This window comes from Diadema antillarum, unplaced genomic scaffold (genome assembly GCF_040938485.1).
Source record: "Diadema antillarum isolate AM-2024a unplaced genomic scaffold, OU_Dant_1.0 seq00002161_RagTag, whole genome shotgun sequence".
Lineage (NCBI taxonomy): Eukaryota > Metazoa > Echinodermata > Echinoidea > Diadematoida > Diadematidae > Diadema > Diadema antillarum.
The window spans coordinates 90937-105072 of record NW_027272800.1 but is presented as its reverse complement, the minus strand read 5'-3'; the positions used below and the strand labels follow the sequence as shown (position 1 = coordinate 105072).

General features: G+C 38.4%; 1 protein-coding gene across 1 annotated transcript; it reads left to right on the top strand.

Annotated features, from left to right (window-relative positions):
- Positions 1–4064: 4064 nt before the first annotated feature.
- On the top strand, positions 4065–13362 carry LOC139714104 (DNA damage-regulated autophagy modulator protein 2-like; the record flags this gene model as incomplete). Its single annotated transcript, XM_071625817.1, has 4 exons — positions 4065–4210; positions 5747–5924; positions 7891–7967; positions 12042–13362. Coding segments are annotated over 4 exons (584 nt in total), but the record flags the coding sequence as incomplete, so codon positions are not given.
- Positions 13363–14136: the final 774 nt, after the last annotated feature.

Here is a 14136-nt window from a genome sequence, read left to right as displayed (position 1 = left end):
CGCAATGCATGAGCACTTCAGGAAATCATTCTGTTTTACATAGCCATGTAACTTTTTTTTATTGAAGTATAATTATGATAAAAATGCAGTACAGGAAAGTTGTAGATTAAATTCCAATTAAGTTTTGCTGTGGTGTTTTGTATGACGAAGCTACAGTTGTTTTGATCTTTCAAATGGCCAGTATTAAAAACGTAACCCCAAAACAGATGGTAAATATTCTTAAATATGGTCATAATAACGCACACATGAGATTCACTTGACAAATCCCTACAGACCAATACTATTCAATCACCACACAACATGGGCTCTCTATGTGAGGAATGTAAATCGTGATTGGTTCTTTCATCCTACAATGGCATTGGGCGATTTACATATACATAATAGGCTGGTTTTCACGTTTGAGCAAAATATGCAAAGTTGGCAAGCCTTTTACTGAGTCGGGCATGTGAACATGGCACATAAATATCGAGATAAACAATTGACTGCAAGTCTGAAGTAACATGGCATAGAAATATGAGCTTTGTCCATGAAAAAGTCAGATACATGTATGAATGTAATCTGATAATTTCCTCATTGCAGTCTTTAAGGAGCTTAACCTGTTGATGACGAGTCCCGGGTATACTCGGGCGGGGGTCTATGGGAAATGCGTGTTGTAGCAAAATCAGTCCATCCTCAGCAGGTTGAAACCCATTCCTGCATTTACTTACGGAGAGCGAGTGGGTACTTTGCACTTGATCATTGACCTCATATAAATGTCCTCGTTCCCAAAATTAACATTTGAAGAGGTTGGGTTTTTTTATGTCAGTTTCTTGAGTTCCTGCTCTTCCTGTATGATGTACACTGTACTGTAAGTACTACTCAGATAAAGAGAATAACAACATTTTTGTTATATTAGTTTTGATATCTTCCATATGAGCGCACTTTGAATAGCAGTGCCAGAATCTTTGTACAAGTAGTATTAATGGACTCCTTGATTCTTTCACTTTCTGTCAATTACTGAAGTTGGTAAATGAATATCTAATTTTTACGAGGTGCAACTCATTAGCTGAGTATCACATTCAAGCTGCGGCGGGGGGGGGGGGGGAATGCTGCAAATATTTTCCCCCTTTTTTAACGATAACATTAGAGTAGCTGAACTATTTTATGCAGACACTGCTCTGTGCACACTGTTTCTCTTTCACTCCTCATACTGTATAAGCTGTTGTTTTTGCAAGGGTTTAATTTTCGCGAATCACAGTTGGAACGTGAATTTAGCAACATGCAAAAAATGTCACCATGCGCTGAGGTAATAGTGCGCTTTACCGTCACAGACACGAAAGTGTTTGTGGCCTCCTCATTCGCAAAAATATCTGTACGCAAAAATAACAGCGCTACAGTATCGTCTAGGCAGAATGACTGATTTTTGTAAGAGTGGTTTTAATATACTACCAGCACTTTCAATCTATACCAGTGCCATAATTGTAAATCCATTATCCTACCTCTTGAAATTCTAAAACTAGGATTGGCCAAGAACCTCTCACATGACGGAAAACAATCTCGCCATGAATAAAAGTGAATGTGGCATGACGTCAACATCGGTATATTTTTTGTCATACCAAGATTTGACGTCATTTTTTCTTTTGGCAATGATGACATCGTTTAGCTATCAATATCTCACAACTGTGTTAAGGTGAATCGCAAACATAAGGCTGCAGATGAGCCATTGTGAGTGATCACCTGCGCTGCAACAGCAGGCTTTGTTTACATGTACTTTGTATGCACCGTGCATGCAGTGCGTGCTGCAGCTGTGTAGCAGATGGCCAGTTGGCCACTAATTGCCACACTGCAAAAGTTTTTTATTAATAGTAGGCCTACACATTATTATTATATTATCATTATTATTATTATTATTATTATTATGATCATCATTATTATTATTATTATTATGATCATTATTATTATTATTATTATTATTATTATTATTATCATCATTATGATCATCATTATTATTATCATTGTCATTATGATTATCATTATTATTATTATTATTATTATCATCATCATTATCGTCAGGATTATTATTTATTATTTTTTGAATGATAATTTTTCTTTAAAACCTACATTGAAAATTTCATGTAGGATTCAAATAAAGAATGCCTTGCCATCTTTTTGAGGTACCTGTCAGTGCATGGTATATTTGATTATTGTAGACTAGAGGACTTGCTCACTCTTTCGCTTTCTGTCAGTTATTGACATTGGTAGCCCTGGATTATTCAATATTTATAAGGTACATTGTATGTGGTATCATTTCAGAGTGGAGTATCACTGTATGATATAAACTATACAGATGCCAAAAATATTTCTTTATTCAATTTTTATGATACCATTAGAGTTGTGCTTTACAATTTCACACATAGGCCTACACTGACTTTGCATTTTATACTGTTCCTTCGATCCCAACTGCTCAAATTGCAAAAATGAATGATCTTGTTTTTTCATACTTGTTAGTGTCAATATGTACTACTACCAGCATATCTATACCAGTGCCATAATCAGTGTTTGTAAAGAGGATGACGTGTAGAATACTCTTTCACTATTGTGTTTGAACAGCACAGGGTAGTGAATAGCTTATAGGGTTCAAAGTTTTCGTGTGCACGTTCAAGTTGTCTATACATGAATAGCAAGGTTACAGTGATTTTGGTGGCTACGTACAATGCTAGCTTGGATATTATGTGAGGTTCCTTCCTTCTCCGACATGGCGTTTGACTAATTAGTTTGAACTTTGGCCATTTCATTGATCTTTAGATGCATTGCATTGTTTCTGTCTGTCTGTCTCCTGTGGCTGTGTAAACCTGACAAAATGGTTAACCCGTTGAGGACAGGCTGATTTTGCTATTTGATGTAAACATGTTTTTCCCATCGACACCTGCCGAGTATACTCTGGACTTGTCCTCAAGGGGTTCAAGTTAAAGTATTAATTTTTTTTCTTCTGATTTTGGTATTTTTCAAATTTTTTAAAGACTCTAAAGCTTTCAAGTAATGTATATAAATTATTCTTTCTATAGAAAAAAAAAAACTACCACAGAAAGCTAATCATCAGATCAATTCAGTTTTGAGAAAATTAGCCTTGGTATTTACACGCGTATACTAGACAAAATAGAGGCAAATTCGAAACACCATAGTTGTAGTTTTGCTTAATCCGTATTGAGATGTAAACAGCAGATGGTTCAAATCTCAAAATCTTAATGATTTTGATGCATAAAACATTTCTTCTTTTTCAGTCAAATCACCTTTTATAATATCTTGCAGTGTTCTGTGACATCAGGCTTTTGTGGTGGCAGGTCATAGTGATGTATTGTTTGCTCATGCAAAGATGAACTGTGATTGGTCATAATGCAATCATCTCTCCAATGCAACGAGGACTGAAATGAATATATTGTGAGCAGTGGTGTCACATTTATAAATCAGGTATATTAGCAAAATATGATACCAGAATTTGATTGTCTGCCTACAAGGGCAGGGTGAAATGACGTGTATTATGTTGGTCATATAATATAGCAATTATTTGCTTTAATTGTCTATTGTTGTATTTTAACATTTGACAGTACCTTTGGAGTTACATTTCCCCGTCAAGTTTTAGTTCCCCTATTAAAGCACTGTGCATTTCAGGAAAATATAGCCTCTTGGGGGAAGATATAAAACTACTGCAGGGCCCTGTTTCATAAAGATGTTCGTAAAGTTACAGTACGAACGACTTACGAGCGACTGGTGATAAGTTCTTGTGCTGAATTATGGAAATTCTGATAAGCATAGCACATCAGAACTGATCACCAGTCGCTCCTAAGTTGTTCGTAACTTTACGAGCAGCTTAATGAAACACCCCCCCAGGGATGTCATACAGTACTTCACTTCTAAAAAGGCAATAGTAGTATATTGTATATCATTCATATTATAATCTTACACTTCCTCTCTTCCCCTCTTGATCACCCCTATTCTGTCTTTCTCTCTTTGCCTCCAAAGACGATTGTAGTGCTCAAATAATCATTTCATGTCCGACAAAAATTCAAAATTTCTTCCCCTCACAGGGCTGGCGGGGATTTACATCCGCTACAAGCAGGTGGAGCTGTACACCGGACACTCCTACCCATACAGTCTACACCGGGTGAACAAGATCTGCCTCGTGTTAGGAACTCTTGCCTGCCTCGGCATGTCATTAGTGGCAAATTTTCAGGTAGGGAAGTTTTAATACCATATAAGGTGCGGTCAGACTGGCAAAAGATCAAGAAGTTTAAGATTGCAACGTCTTCGCAGTCTTTTGTCGTGCGGTCACACTGGTAGCCAAACTTCTCGATCGAGAAGTTTGGGTCATCGGTGTGCGCGCGCAAGAAAGAAGAAAGAGTGCGCCGTCCGATGGGTAGTGATTGTGACGTAACAATGCACATCTGTACATGACAATGGCCTCACGCTTTGGAGACACACCGCCCGGAAATGGATCGAGAAGTTTGCTGGGAGTGAGGGAAATATCCCTAGTTGGAGTGGGAAGTTTCGCGAGAAGTTTTGCGGAAAGTTTGCGGTCATACAGGCAAAACTACGAGATCTTAAAGATCGCAAACTTAATCTTCCCGATCTTTTGCCAGTCTTTCTGCTCAAGACTGGGCACAGTCCTGCCATACAGCTGATGCAGTTGTCAGTAATTTTTTTTTTTTTTAATAGTAGTAGCACAGTGTATTTGCGTGTACATTGTATTTCCTTTTTACATTTTGTGAACCCATAAAACAGAGCTTTATGTCGAGGTGCAGAGGATTCTGTAAAAATCTAAAAGGAAGTCTTTGTGTTTGCAGTTTCATACATAATGCTTTGTTTATCTGTAACCCGTTGAGGATGAGTCCTGAGTATACTTGGCCGGGGGTCTATGGGAAATGTGTGCTGTAGCAAAATCAGTCCATCCTCAACGGGTTTAAGGCTACCATAGAAAGCTACATACATGTAGGACTCCAAGTGTACCATAGACATCTCTGCAGTGTGGATTGTGCGTCCATTCACATAAAGCATTCACGAGACTCTCAAGTCTGTATCCTAAGAAAGAAAGAAGGACCAGCTGGTTTTGAATAGTCACGACACATGCCTATATACATGTATGCGTCTGCCTTGATTGAGAACACTTTCTAGAGTTTCTTTGAGAGTGCAATGTTGGTTTAGAGTTTAGACAAACCGGCTGAACTTCAGTTTCATTTCATTGTAATATCTCACCAGTCAAACATGTGGACTTTTGGTATGCAAAAGGGTTTCAATATGGTACTACCAATAGGCAACATAATCCTTGTTTACTGGCAATAGAGATACGTATAGTTTCATGTAGCATGTGAATTGGCTGATTGTTAAACAATAGAACTATCATAATCATTATACATGGTTATAGTCGAATGCCAGTCAGTTGTTGAATAAGATTGACCACATGATAGGTGGAAATTATACATCTAAAGGATCAGGTATAAAATGGCAATTTCGAGGCTTTTGATAATTCCACAAACTAAAATACATATTAATTGGTGTGTTACCTTGTATAGGAATCAAATGAAATAAGGTTTGATCTACATGTACCTTGAAATGCTAAGCAATTACTGATGAAAAAAAAAATGCACCATCAATCATAAAATTACAGTAACTCAGGGAAATTGATGGCATGAATAGAACAGAGAAATACTGAAAAATAACCAAAACAAATTTCCTACTGAGGTGTAAAGAAAAAAAAATTGTTCTTCTGCAGGAGACGAACGTGATAGCAGTCCACTTCTTTGGTGCCTTCATCCTATTTGCCACGGGGGCGGTTTACGGATTCCTCCAGGCGTGGCTGACGTACCGGTTGTGCCCGGAGCACGCCTCCATCATCGTCTGTCAAATACGCCTCCTCCTCTCCGTTGTCATTGTCATCTTTTTTGTCATCTGTATCCTTTCCCCCCCTCCCTCACCTGATGTTTACGACGCACCTTACTTCTCATGGTCGCTGTAAAACTATGTTTGATATGTTGTGTCTTAGCAGCGTTGTTAGAACTCGTGGGAGTGCTCCAATGAAGCTGGGAAAACGGTACTCTAGATTTGGATGTGAGAAAGTACTTGTTGTCGATCCCACCGGAGGTGAGGGGAGACTAAGGGATCACCTGCGGCTTCTGTCCGTCCGTTGTCCGTCCGTCCTCCGTCCGTCCGTCTGTCTGTCGTCTGTCCGTAACGCTACAAAAACTTCTCAATAACTCTTTACTCTGGGCTTCAATTGCAATCAAACTTTGAGGGAAGAGGGGTCATACAAAGTTTCACATTTTACAAAATATAAAGATCACCTCAAGGTCAAAGCTCACAGGCAGGGGTCAGTGAACTTTTAGAGCCCAATGTTAACCCATTTAGGACGGTTTGATTTTGCTAGAACACGCATTTCCCATAGACATCTGCCCAAGTATACTTTGGACTCATCCTTAACGGGTTAAGTTTTTATGGCGCATTTCTATTATGGGTCATAACTTTTGATCCATAACTCCATTTGTGACCAAACTTGGATGGTAGTTGTCCCTTGGGGAGTGGATGGTCACTGAAAGGTCAATGGTCACAAGCATGGGTCAACGAACTTTTAGAGCCCAATGTTAAGTTTTTATGGTGCGTTTCTATTAAAGATCGTAACTTTTGATCCATAGGTCTGTTTGTGACCAAACTTGGATGGTAGATATCCCTTGGGGAGTGGATGATCACCACAAGGTCAAAGGTCACAAACAGGGGTCAACAAATTTTTAGAACCCAATGTTAAGCTTTTATGGCACATTTCTTTTTTGCTATAAATTTTTACCCTTTTATATCTCTTTTTATCTGCTATATCTTTTTTTAATCTGTTATATCCCATTCGCGTACAATTTCTTGTACGCGAATGGGCGAGACACAATATGGCACTTGCCTTGTTTTTGCCAACAGAGTGGTTGATATGATATTAGAAATTCTGTTACAGAGGATGTGGTCCCAGTGTGTTCTGTGGATGCTTTTAATAGTAGGAATATTAAAGGTAGATGAGCACTGGAAAGATGTTGCATTTGACTATTGAATAATTACAGTGCATAAGGTCCTTGGTCTCACAGCTTACACCCCTCCCTGCCATGTGTATGTGTATTTTAGGATATCGCTTTCATGGCATGGTTTAGTATTGGTGGAGAATATTATTCTCAATAATGATATGTATACCAGTATGTGCTTTGAGCACTCTACAGAGTGGATTTGGCACAATACAAATCATATTTTATTATGTATTGTTGTTATTATAATATTATTATTATTATTATTATTATTATTAGTAGTAGTAGTAGTATCATTATTACTATTATTATTATTATCATTGTCATTATTATTATCATTATCATTATTATTAGTAGTAGTAGTACCATAGTAGTAGTACTAGTAGTACTAGTAGTAGTAGTAGTAGTAGTAGTAGTAGTATCATTATTATTATTATTATCATTACATTATCATTATTATTATTATTATTATCATTATCATTATTATTATCATTATTATTATCATTGTGAAGAGTAGTTTTAGGCAAGAAATTCCAATGGGAATTTACATTTAGTTCATGGATTTAGAAAACTTGTTTCATAAATGTGTGTATTAAACACATAACACATGCCAACAGACTTTCCAAGAGTGAACTTGCAATGTGCGAGATGTGGCTATTTCACTCTTGTTGTTTCCACACTTTGTACACTAAATTTACACCACATTTGTGAAGATGGGTCATACAGTATGAACAACATTTACTTTCTTGCACCTTTTTTTTATATACGTGGTAGGTTTAAATGCATAGTTTGGATATTTTCAGTGTGTAATGGTTTTTCTTTTGGATATTTTGTTTTCCTGAGCAAGATCTCTTTCAATTAGGTATGGTCTCCACTTCGGTATCCATGAGTGGACAAGATATGACAAAAGGAAAGCTACACTGGGAACCAACAGATAAGGTAGTACAGCAGTACAAGTTATATGTTTCAGGTTTTTCTTCTGAATCCATATACAGCAGCAATTTAAAGATTGTAAATGGATGCAACATAATTTCATACTGTACAGTATGTCCCAGAAAAAATTACAACGGGACCCTCCGCAATGATATCTTTATAAATAGTGAATCAATCTTAATACAAATTCAGGGTGTGAAACTATAACTCATTGCCCACATCTTACAGAGAACCCCATTCGACTTGCTTCAGTAGTCAAAGAGAAATACAGAATTTTGTAGAGGATGTTGCTTAACCAAATTGAATGGGGTTTTCTGCAAAATAGAGCTAAGATGTTATATTTTAAGACCCGGAAGTAGCACATAGACAGGTTGATCAAATTGGGTGTTATCAGTTCGAAAATCTTTTTGTCATTTTTTTAGGGACATACTGCAGTATGTCCCCCAAAAAATTACAATCAGATTTTCGCATCGATAACGCCCAATATGATTAATTTTTTTAAATGCTACTTCAGGGTCTTAAGATATAACATCTTAGCTCTATTTGGCAGAAAACCCCATTCAATTTGGTTAAGCGGTCACAGAGAAATGTAGATTGTTTTAAAGCGTGTCATGAGTCTGATTCTTCCAAGTTTAGCACTTCGATGATCTTGTGTGTGAATAATAGACAGAACTTGGAGGGAAGAGATTCCCGACATCCACTACAAAATTCTGTATTTCTCTTTGACCACTGAAGAAACTCGAATGGGGTTTTCTGTAAGATGTGGGCAATGAGTTATACAAATATGTAGTTTCATACCCTGAATTTGTAGATAGATTGATGCAATATTTTTAAAGATATCATTGCGGAGGGCCCCGTTGTAATTTTTTGGGGACATACGGTATACGCCAAATATTTTGCGAGGTTTTTATTTTTGCAAATTTCGCGAGTCAGGTGCTATTCGGGAAATTAAAAACAGGCGAAAATATTGACTCTGATCCCACTGTGAATGTGGCGTATGCGTGAACTCTTCTCCGTTCAGTACAAGACTCCACAACTGCGAATTTAACCACTCGCGAAATATATGGCGTATACAGTATGTGGTTGTAGGAAAGCAATTGCTTAATAAATCTGAACCACAGTCTACATGGCCATAACATGTTGACAATGCAACTGTGATGTAGAAATTATCAAAGAGTTCTAGCCGTTGGAGGGGTATGCTTCTTAATACACCCTTACCTTCCAACACAACCCTTCCTCCTGCCACGCCCTTACCCCATACCACACCCTTACCCCCTAGCTTACCCTTACCAGGGAGGTGCTAGAGAAGGACAGACAACTACTGCTCTGAAGTCTACTACTTTGAAGTCATGCGCGGCACCGCCAAGAAGTTATGCGTTCAGCTACAGGTGTTACCCATGTGTTTTGACAAAAGAGAGCATCAATAATCGGGACTAGCGCTCTCACATCTAGAAATACTTGCCCCTACTGCAATTCGCTCTCTCTTTCAATGTGATGGCAACAATGAATTTGTGTACCTTGAATTGGAGCAACAAATCAAAATGCAGTGTGAAACTGACAATTTTAACAGCAAATAGTTTAAAAGCACGCTGGAACACGCTTTAGCGGAGTACTTTAATTGAAAGATCAAAATATCCCAGATTAAGAGATAGAAAACTAATATGCGGAAATGTGCGCATTATAGAAAAATATTAGGTTTTTAAGGGGGCCTAATTTTCATTTTATTTCAATTTGCGCATTACAAAGAAACTAAATTACATGTTTATAATATTGAATACTTCCCTAAACTATTCTAAATCAATTCAAGTATTTCATTTAAAATTTTACGGTGAAATAATGCGTGTAATTCATCGAAAGGTAAAATGCGTTCTTTGTCTCTGAACTTCGTCTTGCAATTTGAGCGGTGCTGAGCATGACTTCAAAGTGTAGTGGAATGCTAGACGTCGTAACGTCTTGAACCCAAACATGTGTTTGCATGAACCTTACCCCTACCGCACCCTTACTGTATCCGTATCTCCTGCTTTCCTTTTTCTCTGCCTCGCCCTAAGCCCCTACCATGCCGTTAACCTCTCCCCAAACTCCCTTATCAATTGCTGAGGAGTCTTGTCACTTATCATCCTATTGATATAAATCATAAAGAGACATTTATGCTTTGCTCAAAAGATGAAATAGAAAAAAAAAACTGAGTCCATCAGTCATGGAAATCTTACTTTGTCTCTTACCTGTTACAAGTGTATTTTTATACCCCCGTTACACTTAGTGTGAAGGGGGTATATAGGAATCACCGAGATGTTGGTCGGGCGGGCCATCGGGCGGTCGGTCTGTTGCAAAATCTTGCGTCGCGAACTCCTTCTACACTTTTGAAGCAATTTAAATGAAACTTAGGGTAAATGATGATATTGAGGTATAGATGTGCAAGACATGTTTTTTGTGTTTGTCGGACATTGCATTGCCATGGTAACCATAATTTTACCAAAACCTTGTGGATTGAATAACTTCCGTAGTATTTAAGAGATCAATTTCAAAATTGGTATCTATGATGATCTATAGGTGTAGTTATGGTAGACACTCTTTGTGTTTGTACTTGACAAAGCCTTGCCATGGTAGCCGCATGTTTTCTTCAAAATCTTGTGGAGTGAACAACTTCCACACTTTTGAAGCAATTGAAATCAAATTTGGTAGGCATTATGGCCTTGAGGCATAGAACACATAATTTTTGTGTTTGTCAGACAAAGCGTTGCCATGGTAACCATAATTTCACCAAAACCTTTGTGGATTGAATAACTTCCACATCATTGGTCAAATTTAGTATGTATGATGATCGGGAGGTGTAGTTATGCAAGACACCAATGTGTTAATATAAGAAAAATGTGTTGCCATGGTAACCACTCATTTTTGTATCAAATTGAACCATTTAATCTATGAAGGTGAAATTTGGTGTGTATGATGCTCTTTAAGTGTAGTTTTGCAAAATGTCCTTTGTATTTGTATCAGACAATGCGTTGCCATGGTAAATGCATGTTTTTCTTAAAATCCTGTGGAGTGAACTTCTTCCACAGTTTTCAAGCAATTGAAACCAAATTTGGTAGGCATTATGGCCCTGAGTTATAGATGTGGAACACATAATTTTTGTGTTTGTCACCCAAACCGTTGCCATGGTAACCACAATTTTACCAAAACCTTGCAGATCGAATAAATTTTCCATCATTCAAGCAATTAAAGTCAAATTTAGTATATATCATGATCTAGAAGTGCAGATTTGCAAGACACCAATGTGTTCATTTAAGGAAAATGTGTTGCCATGGTAACTGCTCATTTTTGTATCAAAATAAACCAATCAAGCTATGAAGGTCAAATTTGGTGTGTATGATGGTCTTTAAGTGTACACTGTAGTTATGCAAAATGTCCCTTGTGTTTGTATCAGACAATGCATTGCCATGGTAACCACACTTTTTACCCAAACCTTGTGGAACTCAGTGTCAACTCTGTAATTGTACAGTAAACTAAAATTATTCTGTTTCCAATTCGACAAGTGCACAAACTTGGTATTAACGTCATTGCCCTCATGACATCACATACTATAAAGCAATGCTAGGGGTGTTAATCACCTTCAGTGATAATTCTAGTTTATGCTTGACTCAATCTCTGCTACATCGACAGACACATATTTTTTCTCCACCTGCAGTAACAGTCGACAGTGTTACCCAATCTTGTTCTCCCCACGTCTTGAATCAATACTGTAGAAGTGGAAATTTTCGCGGTGTTGAAATTTTCGCGCATTTTGCGCAATCAGAAACTAGCGCGAAAATGAAAGCACGCGAATATTTCTGCTTGCTATATGTTCCTGTAGTTGATGTCTTGATACCGCGGAATTAAAAACACGCGAAACTCTTCTTATCCGGCCGAGCGCGAAAAATTAGTCACGCGAAAATATCCACTTTTACAGTAATCCAGTGCCAACTGCCAAGACTGTCAAAGACTGATTCGTTTCTACAATGTTTTGCATGAGGAGATGATTCTTTACCAAGTCTGTATGTTCCCCATTTACGAGTGGTCTCAATTTCACTTTGAATTCTCCAGAAATACGCCATACACATCCTCGCCACGACGTCAGAATGGATCATGGCCATGGCCTTCCTCTTCTACTTCTTTACATTCATCAGGGACTTCCAGAAGATCACGCTGGACTTTGAGTTTAAGCGCTACACACCCGAACCCTATTTTGATGTGGAGGTGTATGGTAACAACATTGAAACCATCTAGGGCTGCCATACCCCACTACCTCCTTTTCATCTGGGGCCGATCACTCACCACTACAGGCGACTCCTGCTGTAATGAAGTCCTTGGGACCAGCAGTTTTCTTTCGGTATATCAAGTTTGCTTTATATAACTGAAGGGATATTTTCATTGTAAACGTTTGTGATGATACATGTAGTTTTGGGACTTGAGTTTTAATTTCTCAGCAATGGACCTTTGTCTTAACCCATTGAGGATGAGTCCCGAGTATACTCGGGCAGGTGTCTGTGGGAAATATGTGTTATAGCAAAATCAGCTCATCCTTAACGGCCTTAATGACCCTGTTTGTTCTAACAGGAGCACCCTGTACCACAAAATGTCAATTGCTGACCAAATCTTTTCATATCCTTGATGATCATGTGTTTGATTGATTGGCCTACATGACCAGTTTTTGAATGTATTCAACTATTGTGGGGGCTTTCTGTGCTGATGGACAGATGCTGGAGTGTTGCGTACCTACTTCGGCCCTCTGGTACAGATGACGTGGAACTGGCCTGGTGCATTTATCCCACTTCCGCACTTGTCTCTGTTGAATGAAGACAAGTGGTTGGCTTAGCATCCAATCCTGTCCCGACCCCTCCCCCGAAAAAAAAGGAAAAAAAAGTGGAGCAAAGGAAAAGGGGGGAGGGGGCGAGGGGAAAGGGGTGAGAAGGTTGTGTGTGACAGGTTTTCAGCTAACAGTAGGGGCACTGGCCTACAATCGAAATGAATGGGCTAGCAAAGCAAGGTAATCCACATTGTTGCATGTTATGTTTTCTATTAAAGCCTGAGAAGACTAGTCCAGAGTATACTAGGGACAGGTGTCTGTGGGGAAAGACATGTAATAGATAGCAAAATCAGCTTGTCCTCAATGGGGTATTAAAAGGCATGGTGGCCAAACACAGAACTCTCCTAGGTGACTTATCCGCGAACCCATTAGACCCCTTTCAATCTGAAGAGGGTTTTCCCCCCATCTTCCCCATTTGTTTTGTCCTCCCTTTGTGATTGGCTAACATAAATAGAGGTCACATCAGGTCATTTCCTTTGTTGTCATAGCTACTTCCCTTCCAAAAGAATGAATGCTGGTACTGCTGCCTGTAGTTTGAAATTTCAATCTTCAATTTCAAATTCACTGCATGGAACAAAGTTTATAGTCATTTTAGTTTCACTTGCATTTTCTTTTCTCTCTTGCAATTAAGCTACATGCTTTTGTTGTCTTTCTTAATTTCTGGCTCTATGCATGTTTTTATGCCTCCGCCACGAAGTGGTGCCAGAGGCATTATGTTTTCGGGTTGTCCGTCCGTCCGTCCGTCCTTCCGTCCGTCCGTCCTTCCGTCCGTAATGAATTTTGTGGACAGCATAACTAAAAAACCTTTTGAGGTATCCTAATGAAACTTGGCATGTGTGTGTATTAGGGGGTGAAGTTGTGCCTATCAACTTTTGGGTGCACATGCTCAAGGTCAAAGGTCAAAAGGTCAAGGTCAAATACGTAAAATTTCGCTATTTCCTCCATATCTATGCAATGCCTGAAGATATTTTCTTAAAACTTAGTGTATACATGTATTACCCAATTAAGATTCTCCCTTGAAAGTTTGGGTGTCATGAGGTCAAAGGTCAAAGGTCAAAACGTCAAGTAACAATATTAAAACTTAACTTTTTTCTCCGTGACTTGGAAATTGTTCAAGGTATCTTCATGGAACATAGTATTGATGCATGTACTGACTGGTAGTGATTATCTAGAGAATTTAGGGTTCATGGGGTCAAAGGTCAGGGGTCAAAAGTCAAGGGCAACAGTACAACATTTTACTATTTCCCTCATATTTATGCAATACCAGCAGGATTTTTTTTTTTTTAACACTTGGTGAATGCATGTATTACCTAATAGAGATTCTCTGGAAAC